Raw genomic sequence first — 24,601 nt, 5'->3', positions numbered from 1 at the left:
GGCACTTCTTTCAAGAGATTATTCAGTTTGTAATATTGATCAAATTTTATATAGAGCACGATTTGTATTTTACTAATTTGTACCAATGGATTGCATTTGATAGAAACGTCCCTCTCTCTCTTCGAAGGAAACATTTATAAGGCAAGATGGCAACCATCAATTTGGGAGGTGGATAGGTATGTCCACAGTTCTAACTTCTGATAAGCTGATTAGCATTGTATCCCCTATGGAGCTGGAAGGCATGGGCCTTTTAAGAGGTTTTTTGGCTTATCAAATATAATTCGTGCATTTAAATGGAAGTAAACTTTCAACTTTACCCGTTTTAATGGAGATTCAACCTAAAAGGTTATATTTATAATTTATTCCCTTGTTAATGGAATATTTGGAACAGAAGGATATGGAGGGAGAGAGGAAAGTGGTGTAGAGAGAAAGGTGGTTAGAATATACTAATCTATCTCGCTCCATCCAAAGTCCAAACATACAATTAATATCAAGTTATTTGAACACATTGGACGTATAAGGCTTAAATCAAGCCCAGATGCGGGAATCTCTTAGTTGTTAAAGATTAATGGACTGTTAATTTGAAAATTTATAATCTTAGAGGTTTTGGCTTCTGGATATGGTCGGATCTGTGGAAATGAAGAGACACTAATAATACTGATCATAATATAGTGTATGTTTGGAAAAGGGTCACCAGGATTTGCAGGTTTCAGCTGTACAGCTTTGAAATAAAGCCAGATAGTTCAAAAAGAAAGCTGAGTTGGATTACTTAAGCAATTAACATAAATTATAAAAGATTACACTTGTTCTCAAGCTTTCTACATTAATGATCTATCATTATGATCATATTATGATCATCCACCCCAAGGTGGTAATGTCAAACTACACCAGGTTAGCTTTGTACTAAAAAAAAAAAAAAAAAAAAAAAAAAAACCTGCCTCAAGCTGATGCAAGTGAATTTGTTATCTGATAATTGAAGTACAGCCTCTCACTGTAGCCATCTGACAATTGGGTCTCAGTGTCATGTAGACTTGGAATTGTCACATTTGTGTTCTTCAATCACCGTTAACTTCAACGCCCTTCAGTGAGTTGGCAAGCCCATTCTTATTTCCTAACTTGTGGAATTCAGTTTGAATGGTCTTCATGATCTCGGTCTCTCCTGGGTTTGGCTCCGGAACCTCTACGTGCATTGACCCCTGTTTGATTGGTGAAGTAGACTCTTTAGACAAAGCTTGCTGATTGATATAATTATAGAGTTGTTGATGGAACGCATGGTCTAATGAGAAACAGTTGTCAGTGCCCTCATTTCTATAATGCTTGGACGATCCAGAACCCTCTCTTCTACAAAAATGCGGGAGTGATCCATAATCCATTATCTGAATACAAGTGAACAATGTTCTTGTCAAATAAATGGAACATACAGATGACACTAGTGTGAGCACAAAAAAAAAAGTAAAGAATTCCATCTATGCTGGTGAGGCAACATGTGAAAGAGAGATTAAATGTTGAGACCATTACATTGCTCATTAAAAGAAAATCTTGATAGGTGGATAGATTTTTTTTTTTTTGGGGGGGCGGGGTGAGTGTTACTGATACGCTTTCACTTAACCCCTACATTGCTCATTAACATTACAACAGTACCAACCAACAATTAATAAGTTGAATGCAGAAACTGGAAAAACTCCAAATTCACCATACAGATTGACTAGAGGACCTAAAAATACCTGCCTTGACCTAGAAAATTTGACACAACTTGATTTGAAGACAGGACACGATATAGAGATTAAATTTACTATCAAAACTTAGACCTACCTAAGAAGCTAAGCCATAGCATGTGTTAATTAGGGGTGAAGCTATATTCTAAGACACATATCACGTATTGCATAAACTATCAAACAAGCCAAATCCTACTGACTTTGGGAAGGCAGTTTCAGCCTAGTTTAATCAGAAGTGCAGCTTGTTATCCTTCTTGGGAGAGTTTTTGTAATTTTCTTTAGCTTGATCAGGCTTTGTCCTTATTTGTATTCAAACTGAGTTAGTACTATTTAGCTTTCTGTTTGTTGTAGTTTTTCAGCTTATTTCAATAAAATTCACCATCTTGATTATCAAAAAGAGAGGCAAATCCATGTATAGAACAGCTTACTTAAGAAATAACTTAATGGCAATTAAAATAATGATACTATCTTTCTGCCAGCATCAGCAGTTCTAAAAGAAATTTTCTAAATACAAATGGAAACCATGCTTACCTTCAGTAACTCATCTCTTCCACAACCTTGCAGAACCTGGATTTTCCGCCTTGTTCTTTCTTGCAAAAGAGGCTTTACAACCTGCCAACGATTGAGCATTAAGCATTTTGTTGCAAAAGTAAACTTTTTTAAAAGTAAAGTATTGACACAAACCTTCCAACATGCTGAAAATATATAGGGTGCATTTACAATATAATACGTATCTGTCTTCTCAGGATAGTTCAAGTCATCAATTGTAGCTATAGCAGTCAAAAGCTGCATTAAGATTGAACAGATAGTGATGAAAAGTGTCAAATATACAGTCCACAGAGTGAGGGTAGGCAAAATATTAGATTAATTGATATTGAAATAGAAATCACCTTTTTTCCACAACTAAATAAGTCATTGAAAAAGCACAAAAGGCAACCCAGGTACAAGGAAAGCATACAAGAGAAACATCACAATTATGAATGGAGATATTGAAATTGAATACACTTGTCTACTTATGATGTATAAAGATACTAATACATGCCCTTATCACAGAAACATAGAATAAATTAAACTTGTAGCAACAAAAATGTACACAGGTAACACATGGAAAGACAGCAATCCAAAACTTATGGTTCATTATATGAAAGATATGTAAGCCAATATGACCTCATGCTTTTTGTTACCAGTGCAACAACATAGAGAAAATGGCCTTCTGGGGTTCTACACCAACTCAATTTTCCAAAGAGGAAACCTTGAATCCACTCCACTAATAGGTAACTACTGATCTTTTATTTATAAACTATAGTATATCAGATATAGTAATGATACCTAATAGCTGATATACTATCCATCAAAAAAGGGATATTAAGTCTAAAATGAATGTGAGATGCAAAACCCTGATGCTCCATTACAAATAAAAATATGATGCCCATTGATAGATTTTGTAGATTAAGGCCCTTTTTAGGAAAAGAGTGACAGTTAAAAGAAAAGACAAGTTGGAGGTTAAAGGACTACATATGTATACCTTAATGTTATTCAGCGCTGAAAGCTTTAAACGGTCATGTCTAAGATTTTCAGACAGGTACCAATATGTCGTCCATGCTTCTTTGTTGCAGAAGGCTGCAACAAAAGTAAAATCAGGCCATAAGACAAGTTACAAGTCATAAAGATTATTGAATAATTCAAGTACGCACCAGAACTACACGATCTCTGTATTCGTTCAACTGGATGTGTGACTGCACATAGTAATTTACCTAAAAACAAAGAAACATGTCAGTACACTGTAAATATCAAGAAAACCCCAACATATGATGCACATAGCAGTATATAATGCTGCCTTGTGCTCATAAGTGAAGCATATATAATGAACATAAGTGCATTCATCTAGAAGCAAGTAATTATTAATATTTATTCAGAACCGTTATCATGTTCCATGTCTCAAAGAAGCATGAAACAGAAGAACCTAGTACGAAGAATACGACCGCAAAGTACCATAATTTATTGGAAAGGAATATTGCAACACTATAAAATTTCAGGGAATTATACATGTACTCCATATCTATACCACTTGCAGTCCTACCAGTCCTAGTGATCCCTTAAAAGAGGTTGTAGAGAAATTAAGTAATGCTTTATGTATATACATTCTTAGAACAGGAAGTTTGGTACCAACAAAACAGATAAAACCTGATGCCCTTAAACATTGTCCTTTTCTATGATTCAAGCATATGAAAATTTTCAATCTTCAAATTAGCTTAATGCATAGCTCAAGCAAATCTTGTATACGTAGTCCATTATATACCAAATCCAGGCCTAATAGCCCAATACAATTTTATAACTGTGAAATTTAAGAAAATTGAATATCATGCAAGATCCTTACAGATGCTTTGTCAAATGTGCTGAGCCCAAGACCAATAGCAATGACTGGAAGGCCCTGGCAAAAGTTAGCAGAAATAATGAGAGAGAAAACATAAATAGGAATGCAGGAGTGAAATAATCATCATTAAAGCCTTCATTTCTCATAAATGCAACCATAAATTTCCAAAAGCAACTCCCCACCACCCAAACCCCCCAAAAAAGGGGGAATTTTTTTTTTCTTCTTTTTAAATGTGGGCACAATGGTATATCCATTTGTGGCAAAAAAATAATTTTTGAGATGCCAGACCTGCTTAAACAAGTTGGCTGGGAAGCACAACAAGATCAAGATTGAAATCCATGATAATTTTATGTAAATCTGTGAAAGACAGGCATACCTGTTTTGTGTAACCAGAAAATCCTTGAAGGTGAGAATCTCGCACTGCTCTGTACAAGTCAATGGGGATGATAGGTTTCTGTATACAGAAACAAAAGAAAATTTTGTAATGTAATGAATTCTGATCACCATATTAGGTACAGGGTTGCCACCAACATGGTTCCAAAATATAATCAATCACAATAATCAAATATTACAATCCATGAATGCTAAGCAGAAGATAACATAACAGAAAAAAGCAACCATAAATTTTATTTTTAGTCTAGACCCAAATTTTACCATACATAAAAATAACATATTTTTCTTTTCTGGCCTGGGTTAATAATCAACCATAAGATTACTGTATGCATATGATTCAAGATTGATCATGAACATATGCTCTTGGCCTAGAACTGAGACACCAGGATTGTCTTCAATGCATAAATAATAATACAATAAAAATCTTAAATATTTACTTTGGGCGGCAGTACATATATCAGATTTCTATACCCTTGCAATTTATATATTGGATGCAAAAATTTTATTACAATTCATTATTCCAATTTGTTTCTGTTTTTCCTAAAACTCAATGCATTTAATTACCACATGGACCAGAAGTGCCAAAACAGGTTACACAAGCTTACCCTAGAAGTTATATATGATTTATGATTCCCATAGATTTATGTACTTTTTGATAGTTGTAGGTTGGCCATCTTTTGGTTGCTTCCTGTTCCAACATCCTTGAAAGATGTAACATCTTCAGCATTCAATAATGTGGAATCGAAGAAATTGTGGCTTTTGATTCTGAGCATAACTTGCTGGTGTATTGAGAATAAAATGAAATTTTTCTTCATATAGCTTCTTAATCCTCACTTCTTAGAGATTATAGTGTCCCATACATGCATATTAAAAGTGATTTTTTTTTTTTTTTTTTTTTTTTTTGGGGGGGGGGGGGGGGGGGTGTGGGGTGATTGCAACGTACTCTATGTTTGGGACATAGCCCAGGACAAGTCTGACAAGTAGTTTCCTATTTCTTTTTGTCAGTTTTTCTCATTTTTAAATCTCTAATTTCACAGTTTATATGATACTCTCTAGCAGAAAAGAAACAAAATATTCACTAAATGCAAGAATTCACAAAATAAATGAGAAGTCAAGCATCAAACAGAGAAATTTCAGGAGTGACTAAGACTTTAGCAACAATATTTTATGTTTAGCTATTAATCCCATAACGATAAAACTCACCGACAGTATATTGTCAATCCCATTCTGTACTCTCCAATGTAAACAATCAACCAACTGGAACAGATTTGTATGGTTAGTATAAGCAGAAGTAGCCAAAGACAAATAACGCTTAAAGAAGAAAATAAAATTTTGCAAAGCAATAAGTTAATAGAGAAGCTTAAGTGAAACAAATGGATCTAACCATTTTATGTGCTTTGGCAACATTCCAATCCCTGGCTTTGAGAAACCGAACCAATGCTTCTGTTGGATAACCCTGGTGCATATTCTGGAGATCAAGGTACACACTTTGAATTTAAAAAATTAAGTAATTCTTAAAAGTAAAATTGCCAACTTCAATTCAATAAAGCATCACAAAACAGGCACAATCAAATAGATGAGACAACAAAAAAGCACAGGATTTATTTATAAGTAAATGATTCATTGAAGAGAGCAAAAGGAGCACGACCCAATCACCTGGGAAGGATAATTATTAGAGAAAATTAGAAAGATCAAGCAACTCAAGTGGATACTCCAAACTTAAACTCCACTACAAACTTACTTTCTTCCTCTAACGCGCTTGAAGTGCAAATCACTGTGTCAGACTAAATCCCCTCCCCACTAGCCCTAAGTCGATAGTCTCAAGATAAGTCATTCCTTTCAAAATAGCAATAAAACTTTGTCTACTTTATTTATGTAAACATATTCCATTAGTGAATGGGAAAGAGAAAGGGGGGAAATTTTAAGAAGCAAATTGATGAAAAAACCAGCCTCCTATCTTAGCCAAACTCCCTTCTGCTCTATACAAAATGTAAATCAAACCATGTATGATGAGAAAGGGTTCTGCCAATTTAGAGGGAACCCAACAGAATAAAAAAGCAGAATAATATCTACAACTACAGTCAAAAACCTTATCTACCCCATAGTGAATCAGCTAAACTTCACTGCAACCAATCCATCGCTTATAAAATAAATATTAGAAAGAAATGAAATTAAAAATTATTATATAAAAATAAATAAAAAATAAAAAGCAAGATCAACCCAGATCACATATAACAAATGTAAAATAATAAATAAAATCAGTACCTGATCCAAAATAAGCTACATGGTTGATTCAATTAGGCTATGTTGAGTAAAGGGTTTTGAGTTCTCAGGTATCAAACACTTAAAAGCTAGACAACAGAAAACAAGTTCGTAGCAAAAATTTGTTCCAAAATTTATACTTTTTTTTTTTTGCCAACCTTTTTTTCTCATAAGTTCGTAGCAAAAATTTGTTCCAAAATTTATACTTTTTTTTTTTTGCCAACCTTTTTTTCTCAGCATTCAAACAGAAAACAGATCAGAGAAACTAACAAAAAAGAGAAGAGACCAACCTTGTATGAGTTCTTCAGTGGCTCATCTACTGCAACATTTCACAAACAAACAAACCCCAAAAAAAAAGGTAATAAATATTAGCAATTTAGGATCAAAGAAGAAGAATTTGAAGAAATTGCCAACTGGGTTTTTGACAAAAAGCTTACTTTCTTCCATTAAAGACCGGAACTCCTTCACCGCCTCCTCATTTGCAATACCCATCTCCTGTTTTTGCTTTCTAAATCTGAATTAGTAGAAAATATACAAACTTCCAGATGAATTTTTTGAAAATCCAACTGGGTTTGGAGCTCCTCAGCCTCACAGCCTGTGTGTCAGTCTCTCTCAGCCTTTGTAGAGCTCCAAGTTTAGAGAGAGAGACAGAGAGAGAGTTGTGAAATAAATATTTTTAAAAAAAAAAATCTGTATATGTTTTTTATACATCTACTTCTTCTTTTATGTTCGGTTTTAAAAGTAACTCAGATGTTTTTGGTCTCCAAAAAAATAAATAAATAAATTATTTGTTTGGTTTAAAGGCTTAAAGTTAAAGATGGAAATAATTTTTTTTATAAAAAGATAGAGAATATAAATGGAAAAACATGTGAATTATGGATGTAAATTTGTATTACTAGTTATTAGCTGAGTTTAACTTTCAAAATGTTTTTTTTTTCTTTTTAATTTTTAATTTCTTTATATGACAATGATTTTTTTGACTTTAATCTGATCAAACGGTCTAAAATCATTAGATTGAAAAATGGAATGTAAGACCCTTCACATGAGAATATTCTTGTAAGATAATTACAAGAGGTTATTTGAGGTAAAATAAGATATTAAAGGGTCATATAAAGCTTAATCATGGATTTTAAATGAGGAAAGCTAAAGATACAAACAAAATTTTACATAACAGTAGGTGTGGCAGATTGTTAATAATAAATAAAAATAAAATGTCAGCAATTAGTCCAAATCAAAATTAATAAAAAATTTGCCAACTCAACTATTTAAAAAAATGTTGTGAAATTTTTTTGTGTATATAGCATTCATCATTTTAAATTCTAGAAATGTAAAAGAGATAAAATGTCATGAAGATAAGGTGGATGACAAATGTGTAAAGCTAATTTTAGTGAATTTTTTTTAGAAAGTTGAACCAAATACCTGGATATGAACATCATTAAGAACTTGATATGCTCCTGTGGGGGTATTTTTTACTTCAAAGGAAACTCATGAGTACTCTTTAGGCAAATTTTTACTCTTAAACTAGTGGTACTCTAATACCATTGGTTCATGCCTTATAAGGTGCTAAGAGGGAGGAAACTCTTTCCTTGTGGGACAAGAGCAAAAATTTGCCTAAGGAATACTCATGAGTTTCCTTTGAAGCAAAAAATGCCCCCACAGCTTCAATTTTTCTTTAAAAAATAGTTACAAAAAATGGGAAGAAGATTTAGATATTTAATTAATTAAATATAATTATTAAGAGCCTTGTAGTTTTATAGACATGTCCAATCTCTCTCATGTGAAGAATCTGGTTTCGTATCATCTTCTTTCATTTGTTGTAAATGAAAAATAAGAACAAACATGATTAAAATTAATGAGAGGATAGAACAAGATTTCATAATAAAGGAAAAACATTATGAAATTAATACAAGATGCAGGCTCAACCTAATTAAATATATTTGATTATGTGCATGACTTTTTTTTTTCCTTGGCTTAAGAGAACTTACAACACTCAACACACCCAAAAGACTTAAATAACCTTTGGGGGTCTCGATATGTACATGCTATTTGATGATAAGATAACATCGTGACTACTAATTTAATGTCTCAATCACATTTTACTGAAAGCTAAATTGAATATATGTCTAATAAAAATTAAAAACAAAATATTGAAAAGAAAGAAAGTATTCTTCTAAAAAAATAAAGAAAAAGAAAGTATAGAAGAACTTAAATGATTCCTAATCGAGAAATATATTTTTCGTCGTTTAAGATGGGTGTTAGAATGTTAGCAATTATTTTGTCAACAAACATAGCATGGCTATATTGATTATTGTATTTGTTTCGACATTAACATTTTTTATAAAATAAATTACTTTTCATAAAATATTTTCTATAAAAATATTTAATTTTCTTATATTTGGTAGTAACCTTAAAATGAATTGGAAAACTATCTTTTACCATTTTTTATTTAGTTTGGTGTGAGACAAAGTTGTTTTCTCAAAGATTTTTGTGAAAAACAACTCTATTTCTTGACAAACTTGATAAGAGAAGTCAAAAGATAATTTTTCTTTTACACCTTTTTTTTTTTCTTTCTTGATACCACCAAATACATATAAACATAAAAAAATATCTTCACATAAGATTTTCCATTGAAACAAACATATTAATTCTAAGTTAATTTCGGGGTTCAAGTAATAGCACATTATTAATGGCATTTTTTGCAGTGTCTCATGTTTGTGGTTTGAATCTCACATCCCCTTTATCCTATTTTTTGTATTTTACCTTATGTCCCACCAATCACAAATTGTTACATATTCTATATATTTTTTTTTCCTTATAAAATAAGCAAAGTTTAAAATGAGGAAAAAATATATTCAAACAAATGGTAAAATTTTGATTGATAAAATATAAAATAGAATACAAAAAATGAAATAGATGATTTTTGTTCAATTTATGGTTAATATATGGTCCTCTATTATATAAATATTATATTTGGTTTATTGTGATACTAACATTTCAATAAGACGTCCTATATAAAAAAAATAAAAAAGACAAAGACAAAGACAAAGAAAAAAGCAAAAGACCTAATTGTCAATAATTTTCTATAATTGACATAAGCCATGAAATCGAACCACGTTTAAATTCATGTTTTAGCTTTTCCCTCTTTCTTACTTGAAATCTTTAAAAAAGACGTGTACTTTATTTATTTTGAAATATGACCTTGTTTTGGGTTTAGAACCAAAACTTATAATTAAATCTCGTTCATAAAAATTTTTCTTTTTATCTATAAAATAAAAATCTCATTCCCTCACATAATTTATTCTCTTGCTTAAAAACAATAAATAAAATTGATACTTACTTGTGAGAGAGATGTTATAATTGACGGTGCCCTGTTGTAGTCTTTTTGAACTTTGTTTTGTTTTTTTTCTTTTTAGGGGCCCAGAATCACATGCATATATAAATAGTGAAAACTAAACAAAATTAGAAACTCGAGTGTGAAAAAGGTTCATAAACTTTCTAATTAGTAAACATGGGATCCATCATGGGGTCCACGTGAGGGGCTTGATGTCATCATGATGATATTGATATGGTACCAGACAACAATGTAGACACGGAAAATGCTGTTATTATCGGAAATTATACAATTTTGTGTTATAACTTATTACATGACGAGTTGTAATTGATGAAAATATATTTTCACATTTACGGACACATTTTTATTAATTACAATTTATGACATAGTAAGTTGTAATTAATAAAAATATATATTAATTGTAATTGATAAAAATATACTTTCGGACACATTTTTATCCATCACAAAATTTTGTCAGTTTCAACGTTCCTGGCACAACTCATGTAGCCGCATGTGATTGTAAAAAGGGGCAAATCTTATTGGCTGGTAAAATCAAAGTCAAAATTTTCCCAAAATCTAGGTCAGTCTAGGTTGATTTGGCTTTATTATTTTATTTATTTATTATGAATAAATAATAATCAGTACCGTTTACCAAAAAAAATAAATAATAAATAATAATAAAAATAATCAGTACCATCCAATTAGACAAGAGATTTTCAAAGTGGCAACCCCTATTGGCTGGTAAAAACAAAGTTAAATTTTTCCCATGAACAAAACAAGGTTGAATTAATAAATAAATAAAAGGAGCAAATTTGGTTGGTGTATGGTATCAATATTTGACTGCAATCTCTGACCATTCCAGTTTTGTAGGCATGACCAGTTAAACTGACCTTAACTGGTCATCCCTTCCTTAGCTGACAAAGTTTCAAAAATCATATCCAATTTATGGATTGATACATGATACATTTATCACACTTTTCTATCTAGTTTTTTTTCTTTTTAAATAATTTTTTTTACCTTATTTTAATGGTTAAAATTGAAAGTCATTTTTTTCAATTTTCAATCTTAGTCATTAATTACAATTGCATCAAATACAATACTTTAAATATTGCAACTAATCTCAATCTCCAATTTACTATAAATTGTACTAGCACGAAATGTCAATGACGTATACTTAGAAGGATTTCATGACTTTCATGTTGTACAAAAAAAATCTTGAATATTACAGCCAATCTATCATATCTAACAGTCTTTAATTTTCTCATGCTAGAAATTGGGGTTCGCATGCAAAAGTAATTATGTAGCGTAATTACAAATTTACAATACACAATGATAAGGACCAATGTACTTGGTCTTAATGTACTGGAATAATTGTTAAGAAAACTTTATGTGCCTAGACAAACTTCACGAGATCTATGCTTCTTTTGTTGAAATTTGGATAAAGTTAAATTGTTGTTTGAGACCATGATAACATGTCAAATATCTCAGAGAAAGAAAAATGGTTGATTGAAACAATGAATAAATAATTAAATACTCAGAAATTAAGACAAAATCTTTAAACTTTTGCATGCACATGACTTATAGGTGATCACATCTACTAGTAGTAACTAGAAACTATTCTCAACTCAAATTAGTTAGGAAAAAGGGTTAAATACTTGTTTAACAATAGATTGACTTCTTTTTCAAGAGTTTTGTAACTAAATAACATAGCCTAGTGTTTCTAATGAAACATCCCAAGTTTGAATTCCTCCTCCCCACTTAATAAATGTATTAAGAATTTGTTTTTTTTTTTTAACTTAAATTCTTTAAAATTAATAAAATATATATAATTAAAAAAATTTGACTTTTAGTTGACCTCATAATATTTTGAATTTTTGAGGTCTCGCAATTTTGCATGCCAATATTCTAATATATAAATACTTTTAATTAAGTTTAAATCATATTTTATATTTAAACCCTTACTTAGAATCTTGTCACATCATATTTTTTTTAAGTTTTTTTTGAGAGAGTTTCATCTTATGACATTCACTCCAGATGGTAACTCTTTATCATTAAACCAAAGCACCAATCGGTTTTTGGTGTAAGCAATGATTGAATCACAGATTTCTTATTCAACTATAAAAAAACTTTACTAATTGAGCTAATTGGAATCCACATATTTTCTTTAAATAGAATATGTAGTTTTAGATGGACTAAATTACTATTTTGATTCTTAAACTTTACTAAAAATTTGTTTATCGTCCCTAAACTTTAAAATTTTATTTTTCGTCCTTAAACTATTGAAAAGTTTGTTTTTCAACCCTAATCTTTGAAAATATTTCACTTTATGTTCTTAAACTTTAAAAAACATATTTTTCATCCCTAAACTATTGAAAAAAGTTCTTTTTTTGCCCCTATTTTTGTCTTTTAACTATTGAAAAAATTACAAAGTTTGTCTACAAATTTGGTCGTAACCGATGGCTACTACTCCCACTAACAAAATTAATATGACTGCATATTTTGAAAATCTAATTGCTGAATTGCATATTCTTTATGTTATTAACACACATATTAAATTTTGCATCAATTAGATGTTATTTACTATTTGATCTATAAACTTATTTTTCATGCATAATTTTAAATTACAAAAACTTGAAATTTAAAATTTTAATTGATGATATAGTTACTGATCTTCTGGAAATTTTGCAAGCATTGAAAATATAATCCAATGGTTAATTTATCAAAATTAACATCCAATAAAAATATATTGAGTAGATTTGTAGTCATCAACTATAAATAAGTTAATGTGTAGCTAAACTTTGTCCTAAAAAAAAAAAAAATTTGTTTATCGTCCCTAAACTTTAAAATTTTATTTTTCGTCCTTAAACTATTGAAAAGTTTGTTTTTCAACCCTAATCTTTGAAAATATTTCACTTTATGTTCTTAAACTTTAAAAAACATATTTTTCATCCCTAAACTATTGAAAAAAGTTCTTTTTTTGCCCCTATTTTTGTCTTTTAACTATTGAAAAAATTACAAAGTTTGTCTACAAATTTGGTCGTAACCGATGGCTACTACTCCCACTAACAAAATTAATATGACTGCATATTTTGAAAATCTAATTGCTGAATTGCATATTCTTTATGTTATTAACACACATATTAAATTTTGCATCAATTAGATGTTATTTACTATTTGATCTATAAACTTATTTTTCATGCATAATTTTAAATTACAAAAACTTGAAATTTAAAATTTTAATTGATGATATAGTTACTGATCTTCTGGAAATTTTGCAAGCATTGAAAATATAATCCAATGGTTAATTTATCAAAATTAACATCCAATAAAAATATATTGAGTAGATTTGTAGTCATCAACTATAAATAAGTTAATGTGTAGCTAAACTTTGTCCTAAAAAAAAAAAAAACTCTTTATAAAGTTTAAAGATGAAAAAACTTATCAAAAAAAAAAAAAGATGAAAAAAAAGACATTTTCAAATTTCAGATTAAATTCTATAAGGATGTGGTGTGAAACCAAAGTTTTACCCCTCTAATTTCAATATGTCACGTCATCATATTATATATTAAAAAATAGGCACAACCGTACTTAATGAATTTTAATACCCATTTAAAAATCCAACTTTACTATAAGTTTATTGAGATGTTATTATGTGTGGTAAAATGTATTGAATTTTAAGTAAAAAATTGATCTGGAAATCTCTTATTGAACAATGTATAACATGGGTTTTACACTTTATTCTTATCAAATTCGAATTCTTTAAAGTTTAAAAAAAAAAATTGAGAAACTTTTAAAGTTTTAGAGATTTTAGAGATAAATATCAAACTTTTGGTAAAATTTAGGGACTAAAATAGTATTTTAATATTATACTCCCTCCATCCCACTTTTTTTGTCCTGTTTAAAAATTCAAACTTTTTTAAAAAAACATCATTTATTGTCTTGTCTACCTTTTAAAAATGTATAAGTTTTCAAAACTACCCTTAAAAAAAATTTATCAAAAAATTGAATTAGTAAATTAATATGGGTGTAGGTGAAGAATTTGTTCCTCCCCACATCTAATTGTATCCTCCCGCGGTGCCTGGCGCGGTGCGGTTTTGTCCTCGTCCCCGAGTGCAGGCACGAGCAAGCAAGCGCCTAGCTTGGACTTGTACTCGTCGAGTCCCACATCGGTTAGAGAGAGCGCCCCACTACCCTTTATAACGCTTCAGGAGCTTGGGTAGTGTACCACTACTCACGCATGAGTAGTGGTACACTACCCAAGCTCCTGTCTTCAGGAGCTTGGGTAGTGTACCACTACTCACGCATGAGTAGTGGTACACTACCCAAGCTCCTGAAGCGTTATAAAGGGTAGTGGGGCGCTCTCTCTAACCGATGTGGGACTCGACGAGTACAAGTCCAAGCTAGGCGCTTGCTTGCTCGTGCCTGCACTCGGGGACGAGGACAAAACCGCACCGCGGGAGGATACAATTAGATGTGGGGAGGAACAAATTCTTCACCTACAATGGGTATAATAGAAACATTAGTAAATTAATTACTTTTATTTTTAGAAACATGAAAATATTTTGAGATATCTCAAAATGGACTAGAGGACAAAAAAAAAAAGGGACGGAGGGAGTAATAAATATCATGAGTTCCAGTAGCTCAACTGGTAAAATCTCTAATGGTTGAATAAGAGATATGTGGTTCAATCCTCATTTATACCAAAAACTGATTGGTGTCTTGGTCTGATGATAAAGAGTTATCATCAGGAATGGACGTCATAAGTTGAAACTCTCTCTCTCTAAAAAAAAACATATTATAATAAATATCTATTAATAACTCCCATTATTATATATTTAATAATTTAATTCAAAAACACAATCATAAAAAATACATATTAATTACTACCATAATTATCAAATTCATATTTAATATTCAATACACAAAACACAATCAAAATGAATGTGAATTAATAACTATTATAATATTTAAGTACCCTTAGGGCACTTTTTAATAATCCATTTTAGGAGGTTTCAAAAAAAAAATAATCTATTTTAGGAAAATTTTGACACTACTTTTATGAGAAATGAAAAAAACTGTTAAAATATTATTTACTTTTTTTTTCTTCATTTTTCATAAAAAATTTATTTAAATGGATTATTAACCATTACCCTAAGAGTATTTGTTAGCATTTCTCTTCATAAAATTATGTAAAAGATGGAAAAGAAAGGTGGGAACAATAAATACGCATGGTGAAATACAATTCAAATTATTAAAGAATCATAAGTTAAATTGTAATAAATAGGGCCATCTGAACATATTTATGAGTTTCTTCAATTTTCAACCTCACCCTTTCAAGTTTCAACACCAATATCCAACCACTCGTTTCCCTTAAATGCATTTTCTATTTCCTTTGAATATAAAATATGGATCGAATTTGGATGTGGCAACTGACAAGAATGTTCCCATGTGTCCCAGACTCCTAGTGCCTAGTGGCTCAAAATTAAATACACCACCTCCTCCTACTATTATTTTCTTTTCTTTGTTTAGCGTTCTCATGTGAATCTTTCACATGTTTGAGATTTGGTTTCCATGTTCCCCATCCAATTTTTAGGTCTCTGCCAATTTTCCCTGGGTCCCTTGGTGAAAGATTAGAATTTTCTCTCCCCCCATATGATTCACATTCTATATTTCCTTTTTTTTCTTTTTTCTTTTTTTTTAAATTTTTTTTAGTTTTAAAATCAAATGGTAGAAGGACCTACAAAGTCTATATATGTACCCCCAAATTCTCACCTTACAATGGATCAAGTCCATAATTTATTTGTATATTTTGTGCCAGATCTTGCAAACAATAATGTTAGGATCTCAATGCACCTCTAAATAAAATCATGTAGAGTAACCTCATATTGCAATTCTTATCTAAAACGTACGAATACATAAAAAATGATTGATATATTGGTTTAATGATAAAAAAGTATAATTATAAAAAACGGACATTATAAGTTGAAACTCTATTAAAAAAAAAAAAATACTAATACACTACTGTAATTTGGCTTGACACTCAATAATTTAGACGTTTAACAGTTGACCTTGGTTATTTGAAATCTAATTAAATTACCTATACAATAGCATTCCATTAGACATCTAATTGGTTATGAACCATGAAGTTAAATTCATGGATTCCAAAATGATGAGGACCCAATAGCTTTTGTTCCTCTTTGTGATGAAAATCTTCCCTTTATGAAAATCAGAAAATCCCCTTTTGCCTCTTACAAGCCCCCTCCACACACACACATATATATATAATTAAAAAAAATTAAAAAAACCGAAAACGAATGAGAATACAAATGTCATGTTTTTCCAAGTTTCTTTCTAGCAGATAGGGCCTAGTTGGCCACTTAAGAATTCAATGAGAACCTAAGTTAGCACCTGCACTATCCTGAATTTTTCAGTAACCATCTTTTTTTCTTTTGTACTCTTTTTATATAAATACTTTGAGCTCACTAATCGCACAATACTTATTATAGGTTCTTTTTTCGTAATTTAGGTTTGACTTTTAAGGCAAAGCTACTAAGATTTATCACATTTAAAAAGTGATGAAAGAGATATAATGCGAAAAAACGTACACTAATATATGCTGCATATCATTTCAAGATCATAGATGCTAAAATAATTCAATATATTGTTTCATTTACCAGATTCTAGGGAGGGAATCAATGCATTCTTGAAAGAAAATGGTAGCTATTCAGCAAAAAGTACAAATAAAAAAACAAAAAGAGAAAGAAGGAAAGAAAATGGTAGCCCTACGTGTTTTGTTCAAATTCTCTTTTATTTGTGCACCTTTTGTTTGAGAACATTGTAATTCTATGTAGTTTAACACGTGAAAGTTTACTATTTTGGCATCTCCTGATGTTTCTAATCGAAATATCCAATGTTCAAATCCTCCTCCTTTTAACTATCGAATTATCCCCCAAAATTCGGGTTTTATTATTATTTAAATTTGTTTAGAAATAATAACAACAAATTCTATCAATGATTTGGAAACTTAAATAAAATTCGCAGTACTTATAGAGTTATATGCAATAAAATATTGCAGCCTGTTCAATAAATTTACAAAAAGAGAACAAGAAAAAGAAGAAAAAAAGATAATCATAGAGAAATTAATTGAGGGGCTTAAAAAAAATGCAAGGACCACTAACACCAAGAATATGACCTTTCATCAACTTCTTTTCTATTAATAGTGATGTGTAGGTATAACATGTGTTAACCATTGTTTTAGAGAAAATTATTAGGAATAATGTCAATTGGAAGCAAACGTTGGTGGCAGCAGTATCATTAACGTTATCAAAGAATTTTATAATTGATGGTTAGAAAAAGGCCTTGACATTTTATTCCCTATCACAAACTAAAAGAAGTATTTTAAAAAAAAATAAAGAAAAGGAAAATGCATAAAATATTGTTTGATTTTCACCGAATATGCCATTCAGTTTGTGAATATTCGCCAAAACACTACATATAATGTAACTGTTCAGTGCGTAACACGAATGCGGGGATAGCTCAGTTGGGAGAGCGTCAGACTGAAGATCTGAAGGTCGCGTGTTCGATCCACGCTCACCGCATTTTTGTATTTTTTAATCCTTTTATTTTAATATAATAATAACCTTTTTTTTTTTAATAAATTTGAAACCAATATAATAATAAGAAGTTAATAACAACCAAAACAGGAAAAAGTACTTTCTGGCCAGGCCCACTTGTGAACTTTTATTTTGAAACAAGTTATTTTTAATTGATGGTTATAATAATAACTAGTACTTCCTTATGTTCCGTCTGTTAAATGACTTTTGGTTTTGAAATTTGAATTCGAACAAACGGATAAAGAAAGTTTTGAAGCTAGTATATACTTGTGAATGTTCATGGAAAGTCAAATTTTTCTTTGCTTGGCCCATTGTATCATTTCGTATTTTATGTCTTTTTCATTACGACAGAAGTTTGAATACTGCTTATTTTGTTGAAATTGAAAATTTATTATTGAAAGTACTGTAGGTAAATGTAAAAATTAGTTGAAATAGTATAGCGAAATCCATGAATAGTATCAAAAAGCGCAATGGATCTCATGAACAATAGTAAAAATAAGCTAAATAGTAAAATAATTTTAATTTTTCATTGGTATCTAAGCACACACTTCCTTTTTGGCCTTGTAACTTATGAACAAGTGATTCTTTTTTTTCTTTTTCTTTTTTTATGAGATATTTTATGAAGAGAAACTTGAAACAAAAATTTTTTCTTGGAACAAATAGATCTTGGGTTCAAACCTACCTATGTCATAAATTAATGGGTATTTTTACCTAATGATAGAGATCAGTCATTATAAAGTGGACGATATAAGTTAAAATTCTATTATATTTATCCGTCTATCAAAATAGAAATATTTAACTTTGTTAAAGAATTATAAAAGACCATTAAGTACTTGTGGGATATGAGAGGCAAGAGCCAGAGTTTAAGTTTTTAAGAGTGAACTTTACACACATATACACTTAGATTAAGTTAGAGTAAAATTTCTATTTTATATTAAAAAAAAATTCTTAGTTTAATTTTCAAACAATAATCTTCAAAGAAAAAAAAAAGCATTCTTAATATTCAACATTGACATCCTCAAAAAGTCCAATGGATTTCCTTGGTCCACATAATACAACGAGAATTGGATTGCCAAGCAATCTGATTTGGATGACGTACAAACACTCCTCTCCATGAAAACAACAATCTATCACCTTCCTAGGCATTGTAGTTTAGAACTTGAGATATGTCTTGCTGAGAGCCTGGTTTCTTCAATCTAATATTGTGGTGAACCATTCCATAGTCAATATATCTATCAAGAAGCACCATTGCTCTCAAGTCTTAACTGAAAGAAAACCTCTAAAAATGATTGAAAGGGGAGAAATTCATGAAATTAATTTAGTTTGGGGAGTTGGATGAAGCTTTGGCAATGATTTTGTGAACTCAATTGCATGATTAATTGCAATTTGGTTAATTGTAGCAGATCATGGGGTTTAGTTTGGATATTATGAAATAGGGTTGGGTTCAAGTTACACCTGGTGTAACTCTAAGCAATGTTACACTACTCAATATTTTTTAATTGGATGTGAATATTGGTAAATCTACCGTTAGATTACATTATCTTCATATATTCTTTATGCTTGCAAAATTTTGAGGTGATCAAAGATTAATAGTCATGTTATCAATCAATTGTTAAATTTCAAATTTTTGTAGTTTAAGATAATACATAAAAAATAAGATTATAGATCAAATCATAAATAGCATCCGATTGATATGAAAATTGGCATGTATGTTAAGAACATATAGAACATGTTAAGAACATATAGAACATATAGAACATGTATGTTAAGAACATATAGAACATAAAAAATAAGGTGATTTCTTGTTAACCAAATTGACCGAGGTATTAAAAGAAAAAATGATAAGTTAATGTGTTGAGATAAGTGGTATAAGGTTTGTATACATCCACGTTAAGATGTCACAATTGTCAGGAATAGGCAAGAAACTTTTCCATTTTCACCAACGCATCATTAATAGGTGTGTGCCAAATTTCCTTAGGACTCATACAAGTAAAAGATTAGAATTTTCTATCTCCCCCTTATGATTCACATTTATTATTATTATTATTTTTTTTTAAATTAAGTAGTAGAAAAACCTAAAGTCTATACCACACAAACTCTCACCCCACAAAATTGGATCAAGTCCATAATTAATTTGTATATTTTGTGTCGGATGTTGCAAACAATGTTAGGATAAATATAGGTTTGGATCTCAATGCACCTCTCTAAATAAATCATGTGGAGTAACTCCACATTGCAACCTTTACCCACTAACAATACTAGTACACCACTGCAATTTAGTTTAACACTCAACAACTAAGATGTTTAAAGGTTAAACTTTGAAATTCATGGATTCCAAATTGATGAGGACCCCATTGCTTTTGTTCCCCTTTGTGATGAAAATCTTCCCCTTATGTAAATTAGAAATTTCCCTTTTGCCTTAAAGTCAAAAAGAAATAAATTAAGTAGTAGAAAAACCTAAAGTCTATACCACACAAACTCTCACCCCACAAAATTGGATCAAGTCCATAATTAATTTGTATATTTTGTGTCGGATGTTGCAAACAATGTTAGGATAAATATAGGTTTGGATCTCAATGCACCTCTCTAAATAAATCATGTGGAGTAACTCCACATTGCAACCTTTACCCACTAACAATACTAGTACACCACTGCAATTTAGTTTAACACTCAACAACTAAGATGTTTAAAGGTTAAACTTTGAAATTCATGGATTCCAAATTGATGAGGACCCCATTGCTTTTGTTCCCCTTTGTGATGAAAATCTTCCCCTTATGTAAATTAGAAATTTCCCTTTTGCCTTAAAGTCAAAAAGAAAATTCCATAAATGTAAAATAACGAATGGGAATATAAATGTCATGCTTTTCCAATGAATACAATGAGAAACTATAGTTAGCACCTGCACTATCCTGAATTTTTCAGTAACAACCTATTTTCTTTTGTACACTTTTTTTTTTTTTTTTTTTTAAACTTTAAGGCAAAGCTGCTAAAATTTATCACTTTGAGAAAGTGATGAACTCATGAAAGAGACATTATGCGAAAAAAAAAAAACCACAATACTGCATGTCTTTTCAAGATCGTAGTCGTAGATGCTCATCAAATAATTCAATATAATGTTTCAGTACTTGACTCTAGGGAGGGAATCAATGCATTCTTGAAAAAAATGGTATCTACTTTGCTTCTTATCTGTTAAGATAGAATAAAGTTTAGAAGAAAAATCACAAAGAAAAAACAGGCATTACCTTTTCTATTTCCATTGACATATGTGGACAAGTACATATTCTCTTTTTCCTCTTACAAATTGGTCCCAAAGAGTCCAATTAATTTAGTTAATTAAGCAAATCATGCAAGATGTGATTAAAAAAGTTTGAAGCTTTGTAGCTCAATTGTTGGCACTGACAGAGATATCCAGGATTCAAATTCTCCTTCTTTCAACTATCGAATTATTAAAAAAAAAAATTGACTTTTTATTTTAAAAAATTATTTATAGTGTTATATGCAACAGGAAATTGCAGCATGTTCACTAAATTTACAAAAATAGAAAAAGAAAACAAAAAAAAATTCATTCCTAGAGAAATTGAAGGATTAAAAAAATGCAAGGAACAAAAACACCAAGAATACAACCTTTCATGAAAAATTTTCTATTAATAGTGATGTGTTAACCAATGTTTTAGAACAATTGTTAGGAACAATTTCAATTGGAAGCAAAGATTAGTGGCAGCAATATCATCAAATGTTGTCAAAGAATTTTTATAAATTGATGGTTAGAAAAGGCCTTGACATTTTATTCCTTATCACAAATTAAAAAAATATAAATTTAAAACGAAAAAAAAAAAAAGGCAAATGCATAATATATTGTTTGATTTTCACCGAATATACGGAACCATTCACTTAGTGAATATTTGATTATACAGTTTTAGACATGATTAATTGTTCATTACAGGGCCTGAACAGCGGGGATAGCTCAGTTGGGAGAGCGTCAGACTGAAGATCTGAAGGTCGCGTGTTCGATCCACGCTCACCGCATTTTGTTCTTCTCCAAGCTAGCTTTTTTAATAACAACTTCAGTGTTTTTTGAACACTTTTTTTCTCTTTGCTTTTGTTGTTCTCCAAGCGATTTTTAATAACAACTTTTAGTGTTATTTGACACTTTTTTTTTTTTAATAATTCCATAGTAATCACAAAATATTCCATAGTAATAACAAAATAATTCCATTGTAATAATAATAATAGGGAATGAGATTTGAACCATCATTATTATTATTATTATTATTATTATAGAAATTGACGTGTATATCGAAAATGACCTAACTTTTAGATAAACAGTACAAGCTTTAAACCTTTTGATTATTTTTTATTAGTGATAACAATAAGAATGGGGATTTGAACCACGATTATCCCAATAAAAAAAAAAATGTAAACTATACCAAAATTATTTGAACATTTTTTTTTCTTTTTTGATAATTTCATAATAATAACAATATGGAGGGGGATTTAAACTATGATTATTCTAATGAAGGAAAGTAGACTATACCAAAGTTACGAGATTCCTGACAACATGAAAATGTTTTTATGTGTGTGTGTGTGAGTAAATTGGTAGTTACAACAAGAGAGATAAAATGTAAACCTTGGATGTTTATATTGAGAACATCAGGAAGTACTAGTTGAACTGTTCTTGACAACCTGAAAACACTTCTAAGTGCTTGCTAATGAATTAAACTCCTCATTCAATATAATTTGTAAATGTTAGTCTTTAGAAAAGTATTTTTTTTTTAAACATAAATTTCATAAGAAATATAAAAGGTATTATCAGATGGTTGAATTTCATTGCTCAATAAAAGTTTATATTTGAGCTAAATTAAATCATAACTAAAAGAAAAAAAATTTCAACCATTGCCAATCTTCTTATTTGCCAAATCCACATTCAATTTCATGCTTATTCCTATAGTTATTTGGATATAAGTTTGACTACAAATTTGGTTGTAATCAATTGTTACAACTTCACTCAATATATTTTTATTGTATGTGAATTTTGACAAATCCACAAGCAAAATTTCCAAAAGATCAAATATTAATAGCTATATCATCATTCAAAGGTTTAAACTTCAAGTTTTTATAGTTCAAAATTATGCATAGAAAAATAAGTTTGTAGATCGAATAGTAAATAATATCAAATTGACATAAAATTTGACATGCGTATTATTATTATTTTTTTTTAAAGCACATGTGTATCAAGAACATTAATTCAATTGTTAGATTTTTAAAATATGTAGTAATATTAATTTTTTTAGTGAAAGTTGCAATCCTTAACTACAATTAAATTTGTAGCCAAATTTTGTTATAATGATTTTCCCAAATAGTTAGTGGTCATTTTTAGATACCTGTGCGATTAATGATTATACAATTTCTACATAAATTATCAAACAAATATGTATTTTTATATATATGCACATTGTTCAAATCAAATACAGATAATGAGTAAATGTAACCTGCAAAATTGTATTTACATAAAGCGTGAGCCATATCATTGGCATTTCTCTTAATCCATTTAAAATTATAGCTATCAAAAAAACTACATAAGTTAATATCTTCCAATCATACAAATATCATTTAATTCTAGGTATTAGAAATATAATAATGTCTTGCCATCCAATATATAATCTAAATGATACAAAAATAAATCAAGATGTTAGACAACATAAATTTAAAAACTAACATAAAACAAAATTCCAAAATAACACCATTAATGACATTAAATAAATTAGAGGAATTTTTTTTTTTAGAAAGAAAACTTTGAATTTCATTAAGAAATAGGCAAATCTTGCCTGCATATGCAAGCTTGATTATACACAAGCAGGGTTGTTCATGCATGCGCATGAACTAGCCTAGAAACCCTAATTTTGTTTTGTCTGTTTTTGCTTATGCTTTCACATGTATACCTCTGTTTTAGATCATTTTTCATGTATTAATGGTTTTAAGTCTCTATTTCACATGTTTGTTTACTTGTTTGTTTTTCACATGTTAGAATTAGGGTTTAGCTTGTGTTTTCTTTGCTTTGATGCCATGAACATGCATTCACATGCTCATGCATAATGCCATAGGTGTTGAGTTGCTACAAGGTAAGTAAGGTAAGTCATGCATTAGTATTAACATGCATTTTTTGTGTTGTTTAATGCTTGATTTCATGCTTAAGAGATTGGAATATATGTTATGACCTATGTTGGATTGCCATGCCCTTTTGCTGCCTTGTTTAATGATGATATGTTATGACATGATTAGAAGAATGCTAGGATGATGTGAAATGCCATGCTAGATGAATGCTAGGGTTTGTGATGTGATGATGTGCCATGACTAGATGAATGTTAGGTTGTCTGATATGCATGATTAGATGTATGTTAGGCTTTGTTTGACAAGCATAATAAATGTATGGTTAGGGATGATTGATGCCATGTTGTGTGTTTAGATGTAGGTTAGTGTGTATGTGTGTGTGTGAGTTAGATAACAATATTGAGTGTGCCTTTAATAGGGTTAAGATATAAGACACAATGAGAGGAAGCCAACCTTAGGGTTGGTCGGTTTTTGGTGCCTAACACCTTCCCAAAACCGTACTTAACTCCCAGCCCATATCTCTAGTAGTAAGATCAATGGTCTTTCCTCAAGAGGATGCTATATATGGTTTCTAGACCATCGCAAAAACTAGGTGGCGACTCCTATTTCCGTTGTGTCCACACCTGTCCCAAGGCACAAGCTTGTAATATTCAAACTCCTTCGAGTCTTTTAATCGATACAAGTGAACAAACTCGTCCAACCTGATCATGTCCCAATCGGTAACAATCATCCATATCTCTATGCAACTAATGACGATTCTCCACGAGTTTGGCATAAATTGCCCCGGAGTGATGTTCAAGTGATG

The 24,601-nt window shown here is 30.2% G+C and overlaps 1 protein-coding gene and 2 non-coding genes across 3 annotated transcripts; 2 read left to right on the top strand and 1 right to left on the bottom strand.

The window, feature by feature from the left end:
* Positions 1-760: 760 nt before the first annotated feature.
* Positions 761-7,439, bottom strand: LOC111993969 (phosphatidylinositol/phosphatidylcholine transfer protein SFH3). Its single transcript, XM_024025831.2, is given in 12 exon segments — positions 761-1,376; positions 2,247-2,327; positions 2,400-2,501; positions 3,241-3,272; positions 3,275-3,335; positions 3,410-3,469; positions 4,093-4,146; positions 4,466-4,543; positions 5,686-5,739; positions 5,867-5,950; positions 7,035-7,063; positions 7,182-7,439. Coding segments are annotated over 12 exon segments (1,011 nt in total). The 5' UTR covers positions 7,237-7,439; the 3' UTR covers positions 761-1,055.
* Positions 7,440-17,600: 10,161 nt separating this feature from the next.
* On the top strand, positions 17,601-17,673 carry TRNAF-GAA (transfer RNA phenylalanine (anticodon GAA)). Its single transcript has one exon. It is a non-coding gene; the product is annotated as a tRNA-Phe (tRNA).
* Positions 17,674-21,641: 3,968 nt separating this feature from the next.
* Positions 21,642-21,714, top strand: TRNAF-GAA (transfer RNA phenylalanine (anticodon GAA)). Its single transcript has one exon. It is a non-coding gene; the product is annotated as a tRNA-Phe (tRNA).
* The last annotated feature ends 2,887 nt before the right edge of the window (positions 21,715-24,601 follow it).

This window comes from Quercus suber, unplaced genomic scaffold, assembly GCF_002906115.3.
Source record: "Quercus suber isolate HL8 unplaced genomic scaffold, Cork oak 2.0 scaffold_327, whole genome shotgun sequence".
In the NCBI taxonomy this organism is placed as follows: domain Eukaryota; kingdom Viridiplantae; phylum Streptophyta; class Magnoliopsida; order Fagales; family Fagaceae; genus Quercus; species Quercus suber.
The sequence above is the reverse complement of the archived record's forward strand: the minus strand, read 5'-3'. Positions and strand labels throughout refer to the sequence as shown.